This window comes from Macrobrachium nipponense, chromosome 15, assembly GCF_015104395.2.
Source record: "Macrobrachium nipponense isolate FS-2020 chromosome 15, ASM1510439v2, whole genome shotgun sequence".
Classification (NCBI taxonomy): domain Eukaryota; kingdom Metazoa; phylum Arthropoda; class Malacostraca; order Decapoda; family Palaemonidae; genus Macrobrachium; species Macrobrachium nipponense.
Genome location: NC_087208.1, coordinates 62,152,026 through 62,179,799, shown reverse-complemented (window position 1 = coordinate 62,179,799; position 27,774 = coordinate 62,152,026). Strand labels below are relative to the sequence as shown.

The 27,774-nt window shown below is 42.7% G+C and overlaps 2 protein-coding genes across 3 annotated transcripts in view; both read left to right on the top strand.

Moving 5' to 3' along the window:
• LOC135195010 (beta-alanyl-bioamine nonribosomal peptide synthetase ebony-like) overlaps positions 1-27,774 on the top strand; it is a 224,106-nt gene that overhangs the window by 102,911 nt on the left and 93,421 nt on the right. The window lies entirely within an intron of this gene.
• On the top strand, positions 1,077-24,385 carry LOC135226930 (large ribosomal subunit protein bL28m-like). Its single transcript, XM_064266611.1, has 5 exons — positions 1,077-1,232; positions 12,252-12,499; positions 15,376-15,476; positions 22,851-23,005; positions 24,365-24,385. The coding sequence occupies exons 2-5, from the start codon at positions 12,252-12,254 to the stop codon at positions 24,383-24,385; spliced, it is 525 nt and encodes a 174-aa protein (XP_064122681.1). The 5' UTR covers positions 1,077-1,232.

Genomic DNA, 27,774 nt, shown 5'->3' with positions numbered 1-27,774 from the left:
AATGGTGGAAAACAGTGGAAAAGTACATGCATGAAATTAAAATCAATTTAAGAAAATTGGAAGGAATGTCCAAAACAGAAATAAACAAAGGCAAAACTAGAATCTGGGGCACAGTGAAGTGGAAAGACTTCGAAAATAAAAGTGCACTGAATATACAGGGTGATTAAAAAAAAGAATGACCCTATTTCATGATTAAATATTTTATGAAGGAAAAATAGCAAAAAATAAAATTTATGATACAAGTATTCCACTAACAGTCAAGTTTTATTTCACATGTTACAAGTGCTCAATATGGCCACCCCTTGCGGCCCGAACAACATCAATACGACATGAGAATTCTTCCCAAACACGTTGAAGCAACATCACGATCAATTGAATTTGATCGCTGTTGTTTTCATGTTTCAAGTTTTCCAGATGGGGCGCCTTCCCACTGGAGCTTATCAGTTGGAGCATTTTTAAATGAAAAACTGCCTCTTTGTTCCGCCATTGCCAACTGACCTGGAAAACTTAAAAATCGAATAACAACAGCGATCAATTCAGTGATCGTGATGTGCTTCAACGTGTTTGGGAAGAATTCTCATATCGTATTGATGTTGTTCGGGCCGCAAGGGGTGGCCATATTGAGCACTTGTAGCATGTGAAAATAAAACTTGACTGTTAGTAGAATACTTGTATTATAAGTTTTATTCTTTTGCTATTTTTCCTTCATAAAATATTTAATCATGAAATAGGGTCATTCTTTTTAATCACCCTCTACATATATAAAACGTGAAAAAGAGAAATAAAAGATGAAGAAATTTATGACAATACTATTGGTTCGATACTTCTCTTTAGAGCCAGAACCAACTCTCTACATTTAAATATAGCAAAAAGGCACCAGAATGGGAGCACCTGTTGTCCTTTTTGTCATATTATAGTAGAAGACATATTTCATATCCTCTTATATTGTTATATTTATAGGGAAGAACGCGTTAAAGCAAGTGGACTTCAGCAACCTTATGAAGAGCATGAAAGTTACGTAGTTGGAAAATTTCTATTTACAGGTGATACTGAAATAAGAAAAGAAACCATAGACATGATGAGGAAAAAAACAGCAAAAAGATAAAATAGCTCAACAACTACTAAAAATAACTCAAGATTAACAGGTGCCGTTGTAAAGGCATAGCCTCGCCCCATAACATTACCATCATAACAAGAAGCGAGTGATTTTCAATGAGACTTACCTTGTCGAAGTAAGTAATTTAGTTTATTGAAATAAGTATCGAGTAGTTTACAATAAGCTTAGCCAAGTGTAGTAGCCTAGTACTTACTGTTACGGAGATAGGCTACATAGTATTAGGTAATCTAGGGACTTGGTAGGTTCTTTCTACTAGACGTTACCTCCTACCTAGCTATTTGGGGGTTTCACCCCCTGGCCAGGTCAGGGCACGCTACCCTAACGTTAGGTTAGGTCATGATCTGTCATTAGGTAGTTACCTATATGTACGAATGGTTAGCCTAATGTTAATTCAGCTTATGTATGAGGAACCTGCCCCGGTTGACGAATGGTTGGAACTAGGCTAAAGTAAAGTTTTACTCATAGGCTAACACCTCATCATGTGTTAGGAAAAGACATTTTGTAACGAGAATGAATCCTATCTTGACCTTCCCAAATCTAAATTTGCCAAGGGTGTGGGGACCGCTGGTTCCACCCAACCCCCTTCAGAACTAACCTGGCGGTAAGAGTTGTACCTAGGTAAATGTTACAGAGATACCTACCTATTAGCCTGCACACGGGTACAAACCTAATTATTTTTGTTGATAAATTTAAGAATATCATGTTAATGATAATTTGTTTCAAAAATGATAAGAAATTAGTCTAAATGCTACCAGAAAATAAGAAGTAATAAAATAAAGTGACATAGTACTACCTATAGCTAGGGAAACAACCGACTGGACTCGCGATCCAGTTTTCACCGCGTGTGGATCCACCCTCCGAAAAAGTACTTTAACACGTCCTGACACTGGAGATGGGCACCAGTTACGAGTCATCGGTGGTGAGAGCAACAGCTTCAGACCTCTACTCCCTCCCTTCGAAGTAAGTATTTTCTCCAAAGTTAGGAATCAAGGTCATATTTGAAGATTAAATGGAGGTTAATGAAAGTTTAGCCATGCACAGTGGAAACATACCTCCATGACGCTTTTGAAATTTTTACCTAAAACACCAAAAATGTAGAAGATTGACGCCATCTTGATGTTTGCGGAGTCACTTGTGTCAATAAACTTTCCATTCCATGGGCTAAATCCACACACCACTTTTACCCATAGATGCTGGGGCACTTTCTTCACAACAATCATCAACAATGACACCAACCACCTGGCACATCCAAGGAAACTACGATTTTTTCAGTAGAAAGAAGTAGAAGCGTGCACTAGATAATCATTTAAATAAATAGTTAAACAGCAGTATAACGGTCCATGAATTACCTAGAAATTTTTTTACATATTCATGATTATTAATTTGAAACTATTCGTTGTTGAAAAAGTAACCAGATTCCTGACTCAAATATCAACAGTTTTGCTGTGAACAGTAGGTACGATGTTGTTCGCACTCTTCTATTGTTTATCAGTGTTGCCAATTGGTGTGTATTTACCCTCCAAACTGGGTATAAGACTTACACAAAACCAGGGAAATAAGTGAAATTAGCATATCTATTTTTCGTATATATACATATTAGAGCAATTTTATCATTATTGCATTACTATGACAACTAGAATTCATGGAAACAGTTTGTAACTGCATCGGTGAATGTGTGAAGCTCGACTAAATTGGCAACGATGAAATTTTGCCGTTGTCTGCTCGTATCTAATTTAAAAATATCTGTAATTTTTCTGGGTTAATTTGGTTGCAAAACATGGATATAGACATGAATTAAGATAACATTTTGAAGTAAAGTTAAACTAAATAATGAGTAAGATAAAAAATTAAGGGAATAAAGCTTTGTACCTCTGAAACAGTGTAGTCATGTGCTGCCTGCAACTGTGTTTGTGGGGTGAGTGCTTAGGAACCAGGAACCGCAACGTAGTTCAAGTGCAATTTTGAGTAAATTAAGACCAAAATGTGTATAATTACAATCAAATAAGCACTTTGGAGTTTCAGTTGGGATGGCAGTAAGGATAAAACCATAGATTACAAGGTAAAAATTAATTTCAGTTCAAACCATGACCCCGGGAATAAGAAGTTTTCATACTTTTACTTATGTAGGCAACAAAATGTTGTTTTATTGTGCTGATTACAACTGCAATCTTGAGTAAGATCAATAAAAGTTACATATATACGCTAATATTGTTCAAATGATCGCTGGGAAGGACATTAGATCAATGCTGGTTATGAACGGCACCTCAGTCGGTCGACTCCATATTGGATTTAAAAACTGCCTTGAAAACATATTTTTATGAAGACTTCACGTGCTTGTTTTAGTTCGTATGGCGCTTTCATATATCACATTATGTTTGACGAAACTTCAATCTTTTAGAATGGTATGCTTAAAGATGTAATTTGTATTCTTGTTTCACCAATTAAATATAGAGTTAATAAGGCTGATCCACGCGATGACAATGGATCCAAGGCGATGTTTCCCCCTACACTGTATCGGCAAAAGTTAACATTTCTGGATCACATCAATAGGGTAGCTATTCATTTGTGATGGAAGTCATATATAGCAGAGCACGTCCTTTACTAGCTGATGAGAGAAAGACCAAACAGTGAAATAAATTATATGGTACTTATGGGTATTTTGTAAAATAATACAACAAGAGCTCCAAAAAAATTGCTGAGGTAGAGTTCATTGTTTTCTCTCTTTGTAATGACTTATGGCCACCTTTTGTACATGTGCTATAGCATAGGGTGTGACCATGTGCATCTGATTTGCCTAAGGCTAACAATGTTGTTTACAGGGAATGGAGGAAATGAAAAAGCTCCTCCCCCTTTGCCTAGTGGGGCATGACACCCTAGGTTAGGTTAAGTAATTTACTCCAATGGAATTAACAAACCAGAGCAATTTTATGTAGGAGTTTCTGTCAAGTGGGAAAGTCTTGTTGTACTCTTGCTGGCTGCCTAGTCGAAACTTTCATCTTTTTTATTGTATATGTATATCCTAATGTTTGCATTTCTTTTCCATATACATATAATATACGTAGTGTTTCCATTTTTTTTTTTTCAACATTGATTAAACAAAAAAGTGAACAATTATTAATAGAATGATGTTTGGTCCTTCTTTTTCTGTATCTACTCCCTAACCTCATAAGTAATGTTTTAATGTATGACACTTACCTGGCAGGTATATATATATCTATATTCTCTGTTCCCTGGCAGAAATTTTCAAAACTCGCGGCAAACGCTAGTAACCTATTAGTAGTTCAGGCAACCACCACCCCGTTACCGTGGCGCTAGCGCTAGGAACCGTTCCCAATTGGGCCAGATTTTCTCTGCCAGCCGAACCAGGCAAACATTGTTGGTGGTTCCCTGCTAGAATTTTCATTCTCGTTGCTGACTGATCTTGGATTTTGGTATTGTACTCGGAAACGTTAGCTTGGCATTCGCTTTGGATTGTTCTTTAAGATGTCTGACTCTGGAAGTATGTTTAGAGTGTGTGTAAAAAAGAGTGGGGTGTAAGGTAAGATTGCCGAAAGCTTCGGTCGACCCTCATACCGTTTGTAAGAAGTGAGGGAGAATGTGTGTACTTGGGAGAATAGATGCATTGAATGTGAGAATTTATCAGAGAAGGAATGGAAGGTCTTTATGAAATACGTTGAGAGGCTTGAGAAAGATCGTGTAAGGAGATCTGTTTCTCGTAGTGAGAAGTCAAATTCTTCGAGTAAAAGGAGTGATTGTATTTCCTCTCCAGCTCCTTCTAATGTAGAAGTGGTAGTTCCTTCCTCCCCAGGTATAACTCCTGCGCCCGCTGCTGTATCGGAGGAGGCGAACGATACAAATATTGTTAAAGTTTTCGCTGCCCTTGCGTCCATGGGCGACCAGATACAGCGACTTACAGATAGAGTTAGTGCTTTCGATGTCAGTGAAAGTGTAGTGGAGGGGGCGTCTGATCGTCTCTCTCGTGCTCCTAGACCTAGACCTCTGTCAAGCTCCCAGACCCAAGGGAGAAGGCATGTCGACAGTCGAAGGAGGCGAGAGAGGTTTGTCACGGTCAGGCGTCCCTTCGAACAGTCCTGTTGCAAGTTCCCAGGCTGTTGCAGTTCGCCGCAGAAAAGGCGTAACTGGGAAGTGTGCGTCCTCGGAAGGTTCGACTTCCGAGCGAGAACGTCGGTATGCAGTGGTGTCTCGCCCACTCAAGAGGACGTTCAGGACATCAACTGCTTTCGAGAGACAGGTGCAAGATAGTGAGGCTTGGAGTAGTCCTGAGGTGTTGTCATCCTCGGAAGACGGGGAAGCAGTACCGATCAAGAGGAAAAGGATTTTTCGTACTAGAGAGGACGCAGGACGCACTGGCGATATACGTCCGTCTCAGCATGGTATTTCCATGGGAGAATCGCCTCCATCTTCTTTTGTATCCTCCCCTCGTATTTCTCCGTCGGGTAGAGTACAAGATCGCTCTCCGTTAGGTCGCAGTCCAGCTCGTAATCCTCATCCTTCGTCGTCTACCATTCAGGAGGATGGTACGAAGCATTTCTTACGGGAAATGCAGTCCAAGTTGGCAGTGCTGGTGAAGTCTTGGGATGCTCCTGAACAAGCATCTTCGAGGCGTAAGGACGATTTCCTTCCAATTAAGTCTTCTAAAAGGGAAGACAAGGACGCGTTCGCCGAGGACGCAGGGCGCACTGGCGCTAGGAGGAAAATAGTTTCGGAAGAATCAGGACGCAAACGTCAGGACGCGGGACCAATGGTGGACGCAGGACGCAGGCGGCAGGAAGCAGGCGTGTCTACGATGGACGCAGGACGCAGGCGGCAGGACATCGAGAGGCGGCAGGACGTCGACGCCTCGGTAGCCGCAGGACGCAGGCGGCAGGACATCGAGAGGCGGCAGGACGCCGACGCCTCGGGAGCCGCAGGACGCAGGCGGCAGGACGCTATTCCTTCAACGAAGCGTCAATATGAAGAGGATTTACAAGACATTTCTTCAGCAGAAGAAGAATTGGAAGTAATTGAAGAAAAGAATACGGAACCTTCTTCAGATTATAAGGTTCTGACTTCACGGCTTATGGCTGTTTTGAGGGGGAATTTAAACCGACAGCTCCGTTATCCCCCCTTATCACAGTTTTCCAAGACTCGGACTCCAAAGAAGTCCTCTTTCCTTAAAATGACGATGTCGATTTCGGCGAAGAAGGCCCTTCAACGGGTGAATGACTGGATGAAGGAGGAGAAAGAAGAAACGGGAAAATACTCTTTTGTTTTTTCCTCCAGCTAAGTTGGCTTCTAAATCAGGAGTATTGGTACGCTACTGGAGAAAGTCTGGGCCTGGGAGTACCTGCCTCCTCCCAGGGGGACTTCTCCAGTATAGTAGACAGCTCACGCAGACAGGCGTTACAGTCTGCCAAGGTCTGGTGGACGTCTTCAGAATTTGACCATCTATTTAAAGGGATTTTTAGGACTTTCGAAGTCTTCAATTTCTTGGATTGGTCTTTGGGAGCTCTGGCGAACTCCCTATAAGAAGGGGAATTCGCAGGACTTAGAAACAGCTAGAGTATTATGTCCTGCATGGATAAGGCTCTGAGAGACGGAACGAATGAACTGGCTTCGTTATTCACAGCAGGGGTACTTAAGAAGAGATCGCTGTTGTGTTCGTTCACTTCAAAAGGAGTTTCTAACTCTCAGAAATCGGAGTTACTGTTCTCTCCTCTTTCGAAACAGCTGTTTCCTTCAGAGGTGATTAGGGATATAGCTCTCTCCCTTTCGCAGAAAGCCACTCAAGATCTTCTTTCTTCTTCAGTTAAAAAGTTTTTACCAACCAAGTTGGTGAAGAAGACTCCAAAGGATACTAGGCCTTCGCAACAGCCCTTTCGAGGAAGAACTTTCGCTCGACCCGCCTTTAGGGGTAAGAGAGTACCTTCGAAAAGAGGAGCCAAGACCCCCTCTAAGGAATGAGAACTCAGTCCTCCAGACGACAGTGGGAGCCAGACTTCAAGGTTTTTGGGAAGTTTGGCAGAATATGAAGGCAGATCCCTGGGCTGTCAACGTAGCTCGGGAAGGGTACAAGATTCCTTTCTTTTTGAAAAGACCTCCTCTCGCAACATCTCCGAGGCCCCTCTGGCAAATTACAACGATTTAGAGAAGAAAGCTGCTCTGTGGGAGCAAGTAGCTTCCATGCTAGAGAAAGGAGCCATAGAACCTGTTTCTGGATCACGAATCTCCGGGATTTTACAACCGTCTGTTCCTGGTTGCAAAGTCCTCGGAGGTTGGAGGCCAGTGCTGGACGTAAGTCAACTGAATCTTTTCGTAGAAAAGACCAAGTTCACTATGGAGACAAACGACTCAGTACTGGCAGCGGTACGTCCAGGGGATTGGATGGCGACTCTGGACTTACAAGACGCATACTTCCATATTCCGATTCATCAGGAAGCAGGAAGTATCTAAGGTTTGTGATTCAGGACAGGGTCTTCAGTTCAAGGCCCTATGCTTCGGCCTTTGCACAGCCCCTCAAGTGTTCACGAGGATGATGTCCAATGTGGCGAGATGGTTACATTTAAAAGGGATCAGAGTGTCTTTTTATCTGGACGACTGGTTGATAAGATCCCAATCAAGAAGTCAATGTCTGGAGGACTTGAGTCAAACATTGGACTTGGCAAAAGACCTAGGTCTGATAGTGAATATGGGAAAATCTCAATTGGAGCCCCAACAACAGATAGTTTATTTGGGGATTCAGATATCGGCAGTGACTTTTCGGGCTTTTCCGTCCCCAGAGAGGCAAGCCCAATGCATTCGGAAGGTGCAGAACTTTCTAAAGAAAGACCGATGCTCTGCAAGAGAGTGGATGAGTCTACTGGGCACACTCTCTTCGCTAGAGAGGTTCATTTCTTTAGGAAGACTGCACATGAGACCTCTTCAGTTTTTCCTGAAGGATTCATGGCCAAGAAAATTGCAACCGGATTCCTTCCAGTTTCTAATTCCGGCCGAAGTAAAGGAGGAATTAAAGTGGTGGCTAACTCCAGGCAGGTTAGCAAGAGGGATGTCGCTTCAGCAGAAAGAACCCAGACCTCGTCTTGTTGTTTTCCGACGCGTCGGACGCGGGTTGGGGAGCGACATTAGGCCCTCAAGAGGTGTCAGGACTTTGGAGCAAGGTCGAAACAAAGTGGCACATAAACAGGAAGGAACTGATGGCAATTTTCTTGGCTTGAAGCACTTCAGAGAGTTGATTCGGAACAAGACAGTGCAGGTCAACTCGGACAACACCACGGCTCTGCATACATCCGCGAACAAGGGGGAACTCATTCTTTTCCCCTTTACGATCTGGCAAAAGAAATTCTGCTTTGGGCGGAAGAGGAAAAGGTCGTGATACTCACCAGGTTTATACAAGGAGAGAAGAACGTGGGTGCGGACCTGTTGAGCAGAAGAGAGCAACTTCTTTCGACGGAGTGGACGTTGCACATGGAGGTTTGCCAGAGCCTGTGGAAGTTGTGGGGCCGTCCGGTAGTGGATCTGTTTGCGACAGCCAGAACAAAAAGGTTACCAACATATTGCTCTCCGGTTCCAGACCAGGAAGCAGTGGCGGTCGATGCATTCCTGATGGATTGGTCAAACCTAGATTTGTACGCTTTCCCTCCGTTCAAGGTGCTGGGGAAAGTGATGAAGAAGTTCAGGGAGAGCAAAAGGAACGAGGATGAACTTAATAGCCCCGTTTTGGCCGGCCCAAAAGTTGGTTCACAGAGGTACTGGAATGGACAGTAAGAATACGCCAAGGACTCTTCCTCTAAGAGTAGATTTACTCAGACAACCCCACTTCGACAGGTTTCACAAGAATACCCTCGCTCTGGGTCTGACTGTGCGTTTCAGACTATCGAACGTCTGGTCAGAGCGAGGGGATATTCTAGAGAGGTGGCCAGTGCAGTGGCTAGAGCCTAAAAGAACCTCCACAATCACAGTGTATCAGTCGAAGTGGGACAATTTCCGGAAGTGGTGTAAGAACAGGAAAGTGTCTTCATCCAGTACCTCTGTGACTCAAATCGCAGATTTCCTTCTGTACTTGAGGAAGGATTTACGCTTGTCAGTTTCGACAATCAAAGGTTATAAGAGTATGCTAACCTCAGTGGTTTAGCAGGGATTCTTAGACATCTCGAATAACTTAGACCTTAGAGATCTGATTAGGTCGTTTGGTACGAAGAAACAATCAGAATGCAAACCACCTGCTTGAACCTTGATGTGGTCTTGAAGTATTTAACCTCTGGCAAATTCGAGCCGTTAGAGGAATCTTCTCTGAGAGATCTGGCTAAGAAGACTATCTTTTAGTAGCATTGGCAACTGCTAAAAGAGTTAGTGAGCTTCAGGCCATATCGAAGAAGGTGGGATGGAGACATGGCAATGCAGTGTGTTCATTCCAAGAAGGTTTCTTGGCCAAGAATGAGAATCCAGCTAATCCTTGGCAAGATCCTTTGAAGTTTTGGGTCTAGCTGAATTAGTGGGTCAAGAGCAAGAAAGAGTTCTCTGCCCAGTGAGAGCGTTGCGATGTTATATAGAAAGAACAAGAGTTATCAGAGGGAAGTTGATGCTCTGTGGTGTCAGTTAAAGACCCCACTAGACCAATGACGAAGAACGCTCTAGCTTTCTTCATGAGAGAGTTTAATTAAAGAGGCTCATATGTTGTGTGAAGAGCAGAGCTTTGGGATTTTGAAAGTGAAGGCTCATGAAGTCAGGGCAGTGGCGACTTCATTAGCTTTTAAAAAGAATTTAGCCCTCAAGGAAATTATTGAATCTACATATTGGAGAACTAATTCAATATTCGCGTCTCATTATCTGTAGGGACGTTCAGACAAAAGAACCTTTGATTAATTGGTGTCAGACGCTAGGTCCATACGTGTCCTCGGGTACAGTATTGGGCAAACAAACAAGGGGGGGGGGGGGGGGTTACTTACCAACCCCATAACCTTCTTTTAAATTAGTTGATTTTTAGGTGATGGTGTTTGTTGTGTTATTGGTCGTCTGAGAAAAGTGTGCGGTACTTGTCCTCAGTCTTGTTAATATTATCCGGTGATGGTGTGTGTGTAGTTCAGGTAAATGATCTGTTACTAGCTTGAATGCCGTGGCATAAGAGGGCTGTAAGGTTCTGTCAACACATTGGTCACGTCCAGTTGTCAGTTCCAGTCTTAGCTTCTTCAACATACGACACTTCCTTGTTGAGAGCTACTAAGGTTTAAGCAGGCTTAGAGGCAGGACCTATGAAGTCAGCTACCTTAGCAGGTAAGGAACCTGGAGTTTTTTAACTAATATTTTATTAATATTTTTAGACTCTAAGAATGTTGCTGTCCTTGACCCACCTCCAAATGTGTCAATCAGCTATATATATACCTGCCAGGTAAGTGTCATACATTAAAATGAAGTTTTATGTTAAAACAAAGTTTAATGTATACTTTACCTGGCAGGTATATATAATTTATTCCCACCCGCCTCCCTCAGGGGACAGGGTTCAGAGAAAATCTGGCCCAATTGGGGAACGGTTCCTAGCGCTAGCGCCACGGTAAGGGGGTGGTGGTTGCCTGAACTACTAATAGGTTACTAGCGTTTGCCGCGAGTTTTGAAAATTTCTGCCAGGTGGAACAGAGATATAGCTATATATATACCTGCCAGGTAAGTATACATTAAACTTTGTTTTAACATAAAAACTTCATATTCAAGCTGGCCGATCAGACATTAGTCTACTAATTCTTCCCAGGAAGATTCTTGGTCTTGCCAGTTAGTTGTATTTTAGGTGATTTATTTGATTTACTGACCAGTCTAGAGCTGAAAACTCATAAGCATTCTGCAGCAGTTTGGTAGATGTAGAGCGAAGAGGTCAAAATAATGGGGTATTTGTTTAATAAGTAACTATTAAATGTTTGTAATGGAAGTCTCTTAATTGTGACACATTTGGTTCATGCGTAGACCTCAGAGTTGAGGACTTTTTAGCAGGTGAGATGAGGTGTCCTCTTGATCAAGGTTCACTTAGTGTGACCCACCAGTTCACAAGTTTAAACATTTGTTTAGATCCGGTTGGTCTGCATTGCTGGGCATTAAAGCAAAAATAGAATACAGGTAGTCATCTCTGTACAAAATTTTAACGTATTAACTTTGAAGAGATACTAACCTTCAAGTATGCATGATATATGGGAGTCATAAACTTTATTCCATGTATTTTATTATCTATTTTGAAATGGAAACAGCGAAGTTTTTTCGTTTATTTATTTAAACTTTGCTTTATTTATGTGCAAAGATCATCTGTGTTGATGGAAAGCTTTATTACTACAAAGAGATATATGCCATAGGCTAACTACAATGCTGGATGTATAGGCTAAAATTGTTTAGCTCACAGACCTATACTACAAACCAGGTCACGAAATGGAACTGGTTTGTATTTAGAAACTATGTGTCGTAATAGGCTTGTATCTTGAATGAACAATATTTAGATTCTTTATCTCTAAAATATAAGGCTGATTATAGGAGAAAGAGTGCCAAATTTCTTGACTTTTATGACAATTTTAAAGATCAATGTATTGGTAATTTCATCATTACCAAGGGAATAATAATGTGCACATCTGTAGAAATATCTTAGATATCATTTTCCTTTTCATTAGTAACTGATGTAGAGAAAAATTAGATGCATAGAAAATAAAGAATAGTGTATCAGAGATCAAGTATAACCATGATACTTCCCAATTCTTGCAAGTAAAATATGGTACGTTATATGTACTGGGAAATAGTAAAGTGAAGTAGGGTACTGTTAAATAGTAGCATTAAGTAACCCAATGTAGTACATTACCATACCATATGGTGAGGTACTAGTTATAGCCAATGATGGAAGGTGCATCCAGCTTGTTTGGTACAATGCCAGACTCAGCATTACCCCCCCAGAAGTCATGTATTTTCCAAAACTTGATGTACAGAAATACAAATATTGAAGGTTTGACAGTTTTTAGTGTTGATTTTATTTGATCATATGACATTAAACTCTAAGTTTTACTCAGCCTGGTAAACTCTTACCTTACTGTACTTTACTAGATATTTCTTTTCATTTCCATGTTTACAAAATTCTTAGCATTATTAAATGTATATTTTTTCTTCTTTTTAGATGGCAGCCAAATTCCCGTTACAAGCTGCTTATCAAGTTGGCATTTCTGCTAAACTGCCTGTAGAACTTGCTGCCAAAGCTCTCACTCAGCCATGGCTTACAATGAAAATCTTTCAGCCAGGAAGTTATCTTTCAAAAGCACCTGAACATTATAAGAAATTTTACTGGGACTGGAAGAGAGCACCTCGTACTCCAGTTCATTATATTCCAGAGACTGCTAACTGGAAGAAGTTGCCCACAGGAGAAGTGTAAGTAACAAAGGAGTTTACTTAAACCATAATATCTAGTAGGTGTAGAGGAATGCTGAATTACCATTCATAGGCAATCAAAGCACTGATAATGGGTAAGCCTACCTCCTTCTATGTGAGTCATGTTTCCTCATCTGCCCTTGTCATTTATCTCTCAGTTCTGGTTGCCTGACATGCTGTTAGGCAAACTTTTTTTTTTTTTCTCTTTATGCTTCACCATTCCCTCATTGTTTCAATATACTATATGTTCTTTCTGGTTGTTTGTTAGCTTTTACCCTTAAAAATTCAAATTATTTTACTTATTGTCAATTGTCAAGATGTTTTAATTTATCATCATCAAGGAATATTTATTTTTTAGTTTTTACCATAGTGCGTGTAATATGCTGTAGCATATGGTGTATACTAAGTGTATGTTGCAGTATCTTGTGTAACTCAGCCAGTTTGTGTTCATATTTCATTCTGCTTACATTAGAGGATTATTGTTGCAACTGGTTGTGTGGCTTATTCCATAAATATATTACACAATTATTTATAAAAGTTTTTTTTTTCTTGTGTCATATTTGGTATAATATTTATACTCAGAATGAGTATTTCCATATTCTGTCTCCATTTTGTCTGTTTGCTAACCGTTTCATTTTATTTGAAATTACTCTTTGGACTTCATTTCCATAAAGGAAAGTTGGCTAAGCAGTCCATTCACACTTTCCAACTTTTGCTCTCATAGACTCCACTCCTCTTCCAAAACTCTTGAATAGACTCTGGTACTTTCTTCTCTTCACCTATTCTGTGACCCACCTTTCTCTTACCTGTCTACCTTTTACATTTAACTCTTGAATGCCTATGAAAATAAATTGTTTCCAGTTACTACCATCCATGTTAACATTCACTGCTCTGTCTTTTGGAGCAATAAAGATCTCCTCTTGCTTGCCCCCCAGGGGGTGCTTGTAAGTTAGTGGGCAGTCATCAAACTCTTTCTAGTGATAAGCCAGCTTCACTTGTAGGAGCTACCCAGTGGATGTGTTAAGGTGGAAGTGTGGGGTTCTTCTTCCTCCTCCTCCTCCCTATCATTGAACTCAAGAGGTTCCATAGGACTTTGAATGAGTGCCTTTTTTTATTGGAGGGTTAGTGGGGCATTGTTTTGCTTAACACTGGGTAAGGTATCTACTATTGGAATGTTGGCACAGGGATTCTTTAGCATGCTTAGGACTTTTGAGTCCTCTTGTGCCTTGGATCAGGAGACTGCTCCAGACTTAAGCCCTACTTCTGCAAAGTAAAGTTGGCGCTACCATCTCACTTTAAAGTTGGCGCTACCATCTCACTTGGGGGCCCCCCTGGCCAAAACGATTCTTTCATAACTTTGGATGATGGGAATGCTGGGGGAGAGTAAAATGGCCTTTACTGATGTTACAGTCCTGTTCAAGTGCAGGATTGTCTTCAGTTTATCATTTTCATTTCATTTCTCATTTTTCCATCTAGCCATAATTTCATTTCAGCGCTGAATGATCTTATTGGTCCCAGCGCTTGGGCTATGCCCTAAATTCCATAATCCATCCATCCATCTCACTTGGCACTAGCACTTCTGATCAAGTTCTTCTAGAGGGGTTTAGGTGTGTCAGGTTGCCATTGTGGATGCCCCTGCATGTGTGTGTGTGTGTGTGTGTGTGTGTGTGTGTGTGTGTGTGTTTGTGTGTGTGCGTGGCAGCACCTCAGTTGTGTCTGGTTCATCTAGAGCCCCTGATGTTTGCCTGCATAGTACTGCAAGTGCTCACAGCTCCTACAGCTTTGACTAGTTGGACTTTGGCCATTCATAGGGAGGCATACAGGAGAGATGACTTCAGTATGGAGTGCTCTTCTGTTTGAGTGCCATCCTTGAGCTTGTTTCAATGATCGATGCCTTAGGTATGGATCGACTGCATGTTTCCCATGAAAAGTCACTGAGGCAGGTTGGCATGCTGTCCTTTCCTTTGGGAGTGTACCCTTCTTGTCCCTTATAGGATCTAGAATATTACAAATAAGTAACAAAGATGTAATGGAAACGAAAACAACTGAGATGGTTTTTGGCCTGATACTCCAATGGGGAGAAGAACAACCAATCAAATATTGGTACGCATAGAAAGGCGAGGATGCTGACTAATGATAAGGTAAAAAAATATCCAAAGGAAAAGTATAGATGACTGGAACCAAATGAGAATTCAGGGCTCATGGTGCACAAAAGAGAACTGAGGACAGTAAGTCCCATCAGACAATAACACTGTAAAGGTTAAAACTGATGGACAAGTGATTAAGCCCTTTGCCTCTTAACAGGCATTTTGATCAGGGTTTGGTCACTTATCAGTCAGTGTCAAATAGTATTACCCTATTCAGTGAACATCAGTTAATCTTTAAGGTCTACCAAAACCATGCAGCATGTGATGGATTCCTATCTTTGTGTATACTGTATTCATTAGATGTAAAGTAATAATTTCCTTCATGTGAATAGTAAAGATATAGAACTATTTTATATATCATACACATAGACCATTGTTTTATAGTGGTGTCCTTTTATTTTGCATCTATCCTAACTGCATTATTTCTGCATTGTATGCAACAAAAGTGCCAGTACTAAGTAGGGAGAGGAGAAATCCATCTTGAGCTGGTAATCTCCACTTGTTTTAGAAATTAGTAAGGCAATTTTCTCTTGAATTTGTCTTGACATTAAGATCAATGAAAATTGAGACAGTAAAAAAGAGGTCTTATATCTAAGAAACTCAAATTGTACGTTTTGTTTTCTCATAAATCAAATCACAGTAATTAGCTGCCTGACACATCCAACTCTTCTCTAACAATTTAAAATGTTTTTTGCTTGTGAGTGTTAAAATTTTGTTTCATTTTTGCAGGCAACAGGTAGAGGATTTGCCTATACCACTCATGGAGCCAAAGAGTTGCATCAAGGGATATGGGTGGAGAGGCTGTCATCAAGGATTCGTAAAAGAAAAGAGTAAGTAAACTATATTTACATAAAAATCTGTATATAATTTAGTTGGAACTCTAGGTGTGCTGTAAATTCAGTTTAGCTAAGTACCCCCCTAGAAATGTTCATTCTATATACTGTTGAATCCTTTTTTATAGTTAACTCTTCATTTTGTACATGAACTTCCCTGCCAGATATATACTTAGCTTAGGTCTCTGACGTCACGACAGAAAATTCAAAACTCGCGGCACACGCTACAGGTAGGTCAGGTGATCTACCTTACCCGCCGCTGGGAGGCGGGTGTAAGAACCAGTCCCCCTTTCTTGTCAGATTATTTTCTGTCGCCGGCTGGACAACACCTGTTGTTCAGTCCTTACGATAGTTAAAATTCGTTCTCGTTGCCGACGATTTGGATTTTGGTGAAGTACCCTTTGTTTGTTGGCTTGGCATACGCTTTTTGGACTGTTTTTTGGATTTTTCTTTTGGATTTCTCTTACATATCTATAATCATGGATGATTCTGAAGTTAAGAACCTAGTTTATTTAGGGTTTGTTCAGAGAAGGAATGTAAAGTTAGGCTTCCTAAAGCTGCATTAGATCCTCACTCGGTATGTGAGTCGTGTAGAGGGAATGAATGCTCTTTTATTAACCCTTGCAAAAGAGTGTGAGAATTTGGATGAGGATGGTTGGAATTGGAAGGCTCTCTCTTCTTATGTGAGAAAGTTAGAGAAGGATAGGGTGCGCAAGGCTTCTTCAAAGAGTTCTAGTAGATCGAGGGTGAGTGAAGTTGACGCTGAGAATCCTGTAGTAGAAGTAGTTCCTTCTCCAGTTTCAGCCCCTGCGCCCAGCTTTGAACCCGAAGATTCGTTTTCGGAAGTTGCTTCTGGGAGAGCCTCGATCAGAGTAAGGAGAGCCTCGCTCGCTCTCGACAAGGTAAGAGTGATGATAGTGCAAGTGATCAGTGCAGTGCCCCTAGTGCAGTGGAGGGTGCGTCTGACCGGCTCACTAACGCTTCCAGGCCTAGACCTCTTCCAGACTCCCAGACCCAGTGGAGGAGGAAAGTCGAAAGCCGCAGGAAGGTTAGGGAGAACCCCCACCGGTCAGGCGTCCCCTCGGCAGTTCCTGTTGCTCGTTCCCAGGCTGCCTTGGATCGAACCAAGAAGGAGTTATTGCGCCACCGTGCTTCTCGTCATCTTCGTCGCCTTCTCCTCAGCGTAGATGGAGCGCATCGGAGTCGTCTCGCCCTCTCAAGAGGCCCTGGAAGGATCCTTGCGCCCTTACTTCCAGCCCCGAATCCTTCGCGGAAGGGAAGAGCCAGAAGTGGAACCCAAGAGAAACCAAGATTTCGTCCGGTACGCTTCTGTTCGCTCTTGGACTTCGTCCCCTGTAGAGGAGTGTAAGAGATCTCCTGCGCGTATCCTGGCGGGTCTGCAGGCGCAGATTGCGGCTTTAGCGGAGTCTATTGCCGGGACTTCTCATCGTCTGAAGGACGCCTCACCTTCCGGTGAAGAAGTCTAAGAACGGTTCCTTCGGCTAAATCTCCTTTGGCTAGAAGAGCTTTTGACCTGTCAGTAGGAGGTCAGAAGTGCAGGCTGGAGCTCGGGATCTTTCTCCGAGTAGGCTCTCCTCTCTTCCCAGCAAGAGTTGTGAGCATGTAAGGCGTAAGGAGCCAGGCCAGGCTCTCTCCTCAGGATTCCGCTGCTCTTCAGTTAGGCGTCAAGAGCTTGACAGACGTCAAGAGCCTCGTTTTCGTCAGGAGCGAAGGAAGAGTTCTTCGCCTGGTGGCCACTCTCCTTTTGACGGACGCTCGGAGCCTAGTAGGCATCAAGAGCCTAGTAGGCACCAAGAGCCTAGTAGGCGCCAAGAGCCTGGTAGGCGGCAACGGAAGTTTGTCTCCTCCGTTAGATCACTCCCGATTGGATAGGCGCTCAGAGCCTTGTAAGCGCCGCGCTTCTGACAGGGATTCATCTGGGGATGTTTTCTCTCCCCGTGGCAGGCGTATTGAGGATGGCAGGCGCCAAGAGCCTAGCAGGCGCAGAGAGCCTGATAGGCGCTCTACCCTTATCCAGACGCTCTTCTGTGGAGTTAGAATCTGTTTCCGACAGACGGGCCTCCACTTGTAGGCGCTCTCCTAGTAGGCGCTCTCCTAGCAGGCGCTCACAGTAGGCTCTATCCTGGGAGAGAGGCGCTCTCCAAAGTAGGCGCTCTCCTAGTAGGCCGGGCCTTTCTCCAACTAGGCTGTCTCTCCCTAGTAAAGGCTCTCTCCTGGGAGGCGCTCTCAAAGTAGGCGCTCCTCAAAGTAGGCGCTCTCCTGGTGGCGCTCCCCGTTGATAAGCGCCTACTCCGTGGTTTTTTCTCCAGTAGGCAGGCCGCATTAGAGGCGCTCCTCAAGGGATTAGCTCTCCTCCGGTCCGGGGTCAGTAGAGCTTCTCCAGACGTCATTCTTCAGTTAAGAATTTGTTGCTGATTCGGAGGAAGATTTGCCCCAAGGATGCTTCGGTTTCTTCGTATAAGAGACTTACAGACCTCCTCTTGCAAGATTTTGTGGGGAGGTCTCTTTCGGCCGTTGCTCCTCCGTCTCCTCCGTCCTTATTTTACAACGACCAATACGGCTAAGAAGTCTTCAGTCGTTAAGATGAAGCCTACAGTGTCTATGAAGAAGGCTATGAAGAACTTTGACGACTGGTTGCTTTCAAAAGAAGAGAAGGGCAAGACAGTTTTTTCTTTTCCCCCGTCCAAGCTGACGGGTAAGATGGGGTTCTGGTACGAGTCAGGAGAGCCCTTGGGTCTAACTCTTCCCTTCTTCTGCAGACTCGGACTTCTCTTCGTTGGTCGATTCCGCACGTCGCTCGGCGCTGAATTCTGCGAAGACGACGTGGGGTATTAGCGAGTTGGATCACCTTCTGAAGGGAATGTTTCCGAGTCTTAGAAGTTTTTAACTTTCTTGACTGGACCCTGGGAGTGTTGGCTAAGAGGACTCAAGAGCAAGACACTCTTTCGCCTGAAGAACCACGCAGTTCTGTCTTGCATGGACAAGGCAGTGAGAGATGGTTCCGGGGAAATTGCTTCACTTTTTGGTGCAGGAGTGGTAAAGAAGAGGGCCGTTTTCTGCTCTTTCTTACCAAGGCGGTTTCTCACGCACAGAGAGCTCCTTGCTGTATTCACATCTTTCCCCGCAACTCTTCCCCAAGAAGACTATTAACGATATCTCCAGCTCGTTATCAGCAAAAGCGACTCAGGATATGCTAGCTCGCTCGGCTAGAATTCCGAAACCTTCGTTTCAGCAGAAGACGAAGAAGAGGAGGCTCAAAGTAGGCAAGAACCCTTTCGAGGAGGACCTTTTCCGTCTCGCTCTTTCTTCCTCCAGAGGTTCGAGGAACCACCTAAGAAGAGGAAGGACCTTCTCCCGGTCTATTAGGGCCAAGAAAATAGTTCGGGTGTCCTCCAGACAACTGTGGGTGCCAGACTTCTGAACTTTGCAGATGTCTGGGCACGAAAGGGGGCGGACAACTGGTCCTTCGCGGATCATCAAGAGGGGATACCTCATTCCTTTATTTCGAGACCACCCTTGACCACCACTCCAAGGGCACTGGTGGCCAAATACAAAGACCCACTAATGAATCAAGCCCTCGCTCTAGCGGTAGAGCTGATGTTAGAGAAAGAGGCAATAGAGATGGTTCAGGAGGACCCTCTTTCAGCGGGGTTTCTACAACCGTCTGTTCCTAGTTCCCAAGAACTCAGGAGGATGGAGACCGGTTCTGGACGTAAGCGCCCTGAATGTCTTTGTGTGAAGAAGAGGAAGTTCGCTATGGAGACGACGTCATCAGTCTTAGCAGCTCTTCGTCCCGGGGACTGGACTGGGTCGCTGGACCTTCAGGACGCTTACTTCCATGTGCCGATCCATCCTTCTTCTCGCAAATATCTCAGATTCATGTGGGGAGGGAACGTTTTTCAGTTCAGGGCCCTATGCTTCGGCCTTTCCACGGCCCCCCAAGTATTCACAGGACTGATGAAGAACGTTGCCCCAGTGGCTTCATTCTTCCCCCGAGGGAAGTGAGGATTTCCCTCTACTTGGACGATTGGCTTATCAGGGCCAAATCCAAGGAGAAATGTCTGGAGGACTTACGAGTGACGTTGGATCTAGCAGCTTCTCTGGGTTTGCTAGTGAATTTCGAGAAGTCACAGCTAATCCCCAGTCAAGAGCGCTATCTATCTGGGGATTCTGATGGCTTCTCAGGTTTTTTTCGGGCGTATCCGTCCCCAGAGAGGATAACCCGAGGTTTGGAGAAGGTAGCAATCTTTCTAGAGAAAGATGTATGCACAGCGAGGGAGTGGATGAGTCTGTTGGGGACACTCTCCTCGCTGGAGCAATTCGTTTTTTTTCTCTAGGAAGGTTGCACCTCAGACCCCTACAGTTCTTCCTGACGAGGAACTGGGATCGGAAATCTCAAGGTCTGGACTTTGCGTTCAAGATTTCGCAAGAGATAAAGGAGGATCTACGTTGGTGGCTAGACCCTCTATTGTTCAAGGAAAGCCGGCCTTTCCTTGCAGGTTCGGAACCCCAACCTAGTGTTGTATGCAGACGCTTCGGACAAAGGTTGGGAGCTACTCTCGGGTCGAGAGAAGTGTCAGGCACCTGGATGGGGGATCAGGTGTCCTGCACATCAACAAGAAGGAGCTACAGCGATTTGGTTAGCTCTCAAGACCTTCGAACCCCTCGTAAAAGGGAAATATGTTCAGATCAACTCCGACAACACTACAGCCCTGGCTTACGTTCGGAAACAGGGGGGGACTCACTCTTTCTCCCTGTACGAGACAGCGAGATCGCTCCTCTTGTGGTCAGAGGAAAGGAACATAAGGCTTCTCACCAGGTTCGTACAGGGAGAAAGAAATGTCAGAGCGGATCTGCTAAGCAGAAGGAATCAAGTCCTTCCCTCAGAGTGGACTCTGCACGCGGACGTATGCCAGGAGCTGTGGAGGACGTGGGGCAGGCCCCATCTCGATCTATTTGCGACCTCCAGGAATGCGCGGATAGATCTATACTGCTCCCCTATTGCAAAGACCCAAGAGCAGTGGCAATAGATGCATTCCTGATGGATTGGAGGAATCTGGATCTTTACGCGTTCCCACCTTTCAAGATTATAGGGGAAACGTTAAGGAAATTCGCAGCGTCAGAGGGAACAAGGATGACGTTGATAGCTCCGTTCTGGGCCCGCCCACGACTGGTTCACAGAGGTACTGGAATGGCTGGTGGATGTCCCAAGATCCCTACCTCTAAGAGTCGATCTGTCCAACAGCCCCAATTCGACAGGTTTCACAAAAACCTCCCCGCTCTCAGTCTGACTGGATTCAGACTATCAAGAGTCTCGTCAGAGCTAAGGCTTTTCGGCAAAAGTTCTGCAAGGGCTATTGCCAATGCACGTAGACCTTCCACATCTAGAGTCTACCAGTCGAAGTGGGATGTTTTTCGACGCTGGTGCAGGACTCATAAAGTTTCCTCCTCCAGTACCTCTGTGACTCAGATTGCAGATTTCCTTATCTTCCTGAGGGAAAAATGCGGGTTGGTTGTCTCCACCATCAAGGGATACAGGAGCATGCTTTCCTCAGTTTTTCGTCATAGAGGATTAAACATATCTGAGGACAAGGACCTCCATGATTTAATCAGATCGTTTGAAACGGTTAAAAGAACCTCCTCCTTAGTGCCTAGCTGGAATCTTGATGTCGTGCTGCTCTTCCTGAGGTCCTCAAGGTTCGAACCTCCCCATGCTGCTTCGTTCAGAGACTTTCGATGAAGACTCTTTTTCTCTGTGTGTTAGCGTCAGCGAAGAGGGGGTCAGCGAGTGCAGGCTCTAGAAGGTGAGGTAGGTTTTTTCCAAGGAGGCTCCGCGGTTTGCTCTTTTCTTCCGGCTTTCCTAGCCAAGAATGAAAACCCTTCTTCGCCGTGGCCCAGGAGCTTCGAAATCAAAAGCTTATCCTCCTTAGTTGGGACAGAAGAGGAGAGATCTCTTTGCCCGGTGAGAAGCCTGAAATATTATCTTCAGAGGAAGAAAAGACTTTGCCGCTAATGAGAGCAATCTCTGGTGCTCTGTAAGTGGGACCCCAGTAGGCCCTTATCTAAAAATGCACTCTCATTCTTTATCAGGAATATTATTAGAGAAGCACACACTTCTTGCAATCAGCAACAGTTTAACCTTCTGAAAGTCAAGGCGCACGAAGTACGGGCCATCGCGACGTCTTTGGCTTTCAAGAAGAATTTGTCATTACAAAACCTTATGAAGGCCACTTTTGGAGGTGTGAATCAGTCTTCTCTAATCACTACCTAAGGGACGTATCGATTATGTATGATAAGTGTTTTGGCTAGGCCCTTACGTATCGGCGGATTCAGTGCTGGGGCAGGGAGCTGAAACACATCCTTTTTAATCCTTTTTCCCTGTTAGTTTTAAGTTTGAGTTTTTTGGTTGTACGAAGGAGGTTGCAGGAGGCAGCTCCTTCTTTCGTATACTAATGTTAATATTTTGGTTAGGTGATCGGTTGTGCTTGAGGCTCCTTGCAATTGGTAGTGATAGGCTCTGGCATGTAAGCGGGTTGATCCCCATTGACCAGATCCTGCTTGGATTCTGCCAAGTAAGTGGACTCAGTTCCCATTGGTAGACCCAAAGAGTTCTTCAGCCATAGGTCACGCCCTCGCTGAGACTCTTTATTGGCAACGCAGACTAATAGAACAGTAACTATCAAGTCTTCTGCCTAAATCAGGTAAGAACCAGAGGTTTATATTATGTATTCCTTTAACATGTGTTGTCCCCACTTTGATAAGTAAGTATGTGTCTCTTTCCCTCCACCAAGGGTGTCAATCAGCTAAGTATATATCTGGCAGGGAAGTTCATGTACAAAAATGATATTGTTAGTATACAATAAAGTTTTGTACATACTTACCTGGCAGATATATACGATTGATGGCCCGCCCAGCCTCCCCCTCAGGAGACAGGTGGAAGAAAATAACCTGACAAAAGAAAGGGGGACTGGTTTTATTACACCCGCCCTCCCCGTCGGCGGGTAAGGTAGTATCACCTGACCTACCTGTAGCGTGGTGCCGCGAGTTTTGAATTTTCTGTCGTTGACGTCAGAGACCTAAGCTAAGTATATATCTGCCAGGTAAGTATGTACAAAACTTTATTGTATACTAACAATATCATTTTTCCAGTCTTCCCTTTTGCTGCTCAGTTTCTAATCTTCCTTCTAAACTAATAATAAGCTGGAGTCTTTGATGATAAATTGGAATGTTGTGGTCCTTTGTTTGTTTGGATAATTCATAGCACTAGGAGAGGGTGAGATAGGCCAACAAGGCTCAGTATTGTAAAACTTGAGTACTGTGTTTTTTTTACTTTTATTCTCTTTCATGCAGGACTATACGTCGTACTCCTCGATTTTGGGTTCCTACCCTCCAGTCTACAGTCTTTTATTCAGAAAATACTGGATAAACATATTAATGTAGTTGTAACAAAACGAACTTTAAGACTTGTAGATGAACATTATGGGTTTGATAACTACATTTTGAAGGTATGTTGGTTTTGTTTTACTTCCATATTGTAGATGTTTCTTTCAGTATATTATTATTATTGCTATTATTATTATTATTACATATTATTTATTATTATTATTATTATGTCTTGCCTGGGGATCTTCATAAATCAAGGGGAGACACGAAGATCTGCACAACATATTTTAAAAGAAATTCAATGATTAATAATCTCTGGCCTTGGAATCAGGCAAAAACTTAATTAAACAAATAAGGCCAAAGGCCTGCTTCAGAAGGGGTGATTTACAGAAACTCTGGGTGTCTGACTTTACTAATTAGATTTACAATAAAATTAATATCAGACTGGTTAGCGTAACCGGGACAAAAATACAATAGTCCCTCACTACACGATGCAGAAGCAGTGTAGTATAATTCTCGAAGGAAAACACTTTACTTGACTATTTTGAGTTAGGATGTATGTATTGCATGCTCGGGGGGATACTGAAATGAGCATATTTGGATTTATGAAAGGTAACCTCTTCCCCCTGTTTCATTGAGCACCATGTTATCCAGCTTCCCATTGGCTTTTTTCCACCATCGTTTCAAATTAATTTCATGAATTTCTGCTTTTCATTAAACTTGTACCATATCATATTAATCTTGTAACATTTCTGTTCTCTATTGCTAGTGGTGCTTGTTTGTTTTTGAGTGTGCTTCCTTGAATTTTTTTCCCTTTATCGGTGACCATCTTCATTCAACAACTTTTTTGTACTTTTCTGGTGGATTCATCCCTCCATACTTGATATTTCATCCTTCCACCCTCTAAGTGTCTTCTCTTATTCATATGCAGTCTCTAACTATTCTTTTATTTTTTATCTCTGGCTGTGATAGCCATCAGAGATTTCACATACCTTAATAATATTCAGCATGTGCAAGCACACACATTTGAATTCTTTTTTCCTCTTTCCTAACTGGTTACTCTTACATATTATGAGTGTATGTACTATGAATATTACATGTCCTAGTACTATGATTTACCTCAATATCATATGAGATTGGAAGATAAATGCACACGTGGAAATCACTAAAATAGCATATTATTTGGAATGAATCTTACCTATTGTTTAAGTTGGCTTACATCTTCATGCCATTATAGGTGTGATTGGCTTTCAAAATAACTAAAAGAATAGTGCTTGGCTGACCCAGATGAACTATGCTGTAATCATCTGTGTCCCCACCAGGGGACGTTGGAGTGATTGTGTTCTAATCAGAATTCATCGTGGCCATGTCCTTGTGCATATGAGGGTGAATTTACTGTTAGTAATTTTGACTATTTCTGGCTGTTTTCCCTATGTATTTTATTGTGTTGTTTTTCTGATTTTGTATTATGTCATCTACAGCAAGCAGAGATAGAAGTGTAAGGTTTTGTACGAATGAGTTTTGATTACAACTGTATCTGTGAGAATGTAAGGAGTGGTATGATGCTTGCTGTAGATGACATAATACAAAATCAGAAAACAACACAATAAAATACATAGGGAAAACAGCACCAGAAATAGTCAAAATTACTAACAGTAAAATTCACCCTCTATGCACAAGGGGACATGGCACGATGAATTCTGATTAGAACACAATCACTCCAACGTCCCCTGGTGGGGACACAGATGATTACAGATGAATAATTTTGAAAAGTTAGACAATCAGTTAGGGATGGTCATAAGTCTACTCTATTCTTCTTTTTCCAGTGTTATTTCTGTCTCCATCTTCTAATAATCATTGTGTGGTTCAGATGACTAGATTGGTAACTTGAAAATATGAGTTCATTCTGTGGTCAGTTAGGCACCTGACCAAGTATATTATGGGTAAGGATTGTGGTTTCTCCATAGTGTCCTTTTTGGTTTCTGTTTAGAGAGAGAGGGTGTTGGAGCTTTTGTGTCTGTAGCCCACCCTCTGGACTTCCCTGAATTAGTAGGTTTTCTCCTCTGCCTGGGAACCAAGGCATGTCATTGGGTATAGTCTCTGCCCTTTGCCACATGTATGTAATTGTATACTAGTTCTTTGAATTCGAAGTGTTCTCCAAAAGATTTATGTGGTAGAGTTAAGCTCTCGTGTCAACTGTCCTATCCTTATCTGGCAAGAGTGACAGTGATGATGACCCCCCTTTTGAGAGGTGTCTGTATAACGTAGACATAATATTCCAGTTCCCCCATAGAGTCACATGTTCATCACCTTTTGACAACTCTATGTTTTTGTACTAGCAACTCTTTCTCTTTCACTGCTTCTAGTGTTGTGCAAATAGCTCTGGCTGTCATCTCAGCAGGGTCTTCTCTTGAGTCGGCTTTTATCTCCTGGATTTGTTGTGAAAGTGCAAGATGGGGAGACTTGTTTACTGTGGTAATGTCACACAAGAACCTTCTACCTTCTCCCATCCAACCATCTCCGAGCTGAGCTGTGAGTCACCCACTGTGCCTATGCAGCCTTGTGGCACTTTCCTTTGCTTTTTGTGACATCTTGGCTGGCGGTCCAGGGTATGTCAACTTTTCAGGCATATATGGCCTTGTCATCTTGGTTTTTGATGTCATAGTTCTTGTTTCAGTCTTGATAGTTTTCAACCCTGATTTCGAGGATTATCCATTAGTTTTTTGTGTGATTACCAGTTTATGTTGCTATGCTTTACCCTCTTCTATTTCTAGTAGATGAATCTATTCTGATTGTTGCTCTCTTGTATGCTTCTACCTTAGCTTCTGTTAAAACGAATAAAAAGTTAGATCTCTCTGACTTTGTTAAGGCATGTTATGAGGCCATTTTGAAAGTGTTCCCTTAAAGCTGGTTCTCCAAACACAGCTGCATTGGTTTCCAATTTTGTGAAGCTATTTAGAGCTGCATGTTATGACAGATACTATGTCAGATTTTCTACCTTACTTTGTTCAAGACGCAAGTTTTCTCTTAAAGTTGCTTGTGCCATGGAAGCGAAGAGCTCTCAGTTAGTAAGGAACTTTGGCCATATAGTAAGGCAAAGCACTTATGAAGTTGGTACAATATACCATTCTTAGCATGACTGCTCCTTGACTATGCCAGGTAAAAGAAATTTGTAAAATAAACAAAATTATGATATAATAATAATAATAGGCGGGCCGAACTCGGTGATTTATGGCGCCATAAAGGCGCTTATGGCACCGATAACGGTTATCATCGCCAAAAACATCATTATGGCGCCTCTTGTTAGGTATGTTATGGCACCGGTAACCGGAACACGACCTGTAATGGCACCATAAATTGCCGATTTTATGGCGCTAGACAAGTTCCATAAAACTGGATCACTGATAACCAGGGACTGCCTGTAATAACAACAGTAATAAAAATAATACAGTCCACCCCTGCTTCTTTAGAGTTCAGCATTCAGTTATTCACGGATTTTTCTGTGGGACATATATCCATATTATTCGTGGAAAATATGTCCATATTATTCGCGGAAAATATGCCTATTTGTGGGTTTTTGCATAGAGTAATTACTTTATTTTCAAATTTTCACGACTAAATGTTTTAGGATGTGAGTTTAAGGTATATTAAGGGTTTGAACTATTAAACTGGGCAGTTATAAGCATTTTAGAGGTGATCTTTGATGTCTGAACTATTAAAATAAGCAGTTTTGAGTATTTTTAGAAGGGGTTTCAGTGGTTTCGGTCTTTGGGGATACTTGGTATTTGCAGGTGGGTGTGGCATGCATCCCCCCATGAATACCGGGGATGGCTGTAATGATAATTGTTAGTCCGGAAGTGGCGATTGCTCATGATTAAGCATTTTAGTATTAACCTTACCTTTATAGACCTATTTCCCATGCTTAGGGAGGAATGCCTTATGTGTTTTACAGCTTCATTTTAAAGTAATGGGAAAGTAATGGGAACAGTTGTGTTAATATTTACTATCTTGTAAAGTAGCTCCAGTTCAATGAACAGTAACTGGTTTTTTCACATCTCATCATTGTCTCCTTAACCTTGAAGTGTTTAAGGCCATCACCAATGATGTCTCGAACCAGGGGAGGCCCAGTCGGGGGGTAGTGCCATCAGTGCACCTCATTCGGTGCAATGTAGGCATTAGTACTTAAGGTTCATTGCAGCATCCCTTCAGCTGCTAACTGCAACTACTTTCATTCCTTTTACTGTACCTCCATTCATATTCTCTTTCTTCCATCTTACTGTCCACCCTCTCCTGACAATTGTTTCATAGTACAGCTGCGAGGTTTTCCTCCTGTCATACCTTTCAAGCCTTTTACTGTCAATTTCCGTTTCAACGCTGAATGGCCATAGTTGCCCCAGTGCTTGGCATAATGCCAAAAAATCTATATATGTAAATCTATGAAGTCTTCCCTCAAGTGTCCTGTGCCTGAAGGCTTTTCCACATGAGAGTTCCATGCAGAATATCAACCCAGACCACCCCTGACTTCTGTCACTTCAGTTAGCTCTCAAGGTAGTCAAGGCTCATGATTTTTGAAAGAATTGCAAAGCCAGCTGTAATTGATGTTTTGAACTTTCACTGCCAAGTAAGAGGCCATCTACAAGAGTTTTTGGAGTATCTAGCAAAGCTTCATTGATCTTTAGGTAGTAATGGTTCTCAAAGAATGATAGAACCTTTTGTTACTCTTCCACCCCTGCTGACATCCTCCATATCCTTCCCGGCCCATTTTCTTCGCACAGAGAATTTCTGAGTTTTCAAGGAGGAGGTCAGACAATTGTTACACAAGGAGGCAATTGAGCAAGTTTTATACTTGTCACCAATGTTTTACTACTGACTTTTCTTGTTCCCCAAGGCC

Excerpts from the sequence above, each read along its gene's own strand:
- LOC135226930 (XM_064266611.1), top strand. The coding sequence starts at position 12,252 with ATGGCAGCCAAATTCCCGTTACAAGCTGCTTATCAAGTTGGCATTTCT. Across the intron at positions 15,477-22,850 it reads AGGATTCGTAAAAGAAAAGA|GACTATACGTCGTACTCCTC; the intron begins GTAAGTAAACTA and ends TCTTTCATGCAG. Across the intron at positions 23,006-24,364 it reads TTGATAACTACATTTTGAAG|CAAGCAGAGATAGAAGTGTA; the intron begins GTATGTTGGTTT and ends TGTCATCTACAG.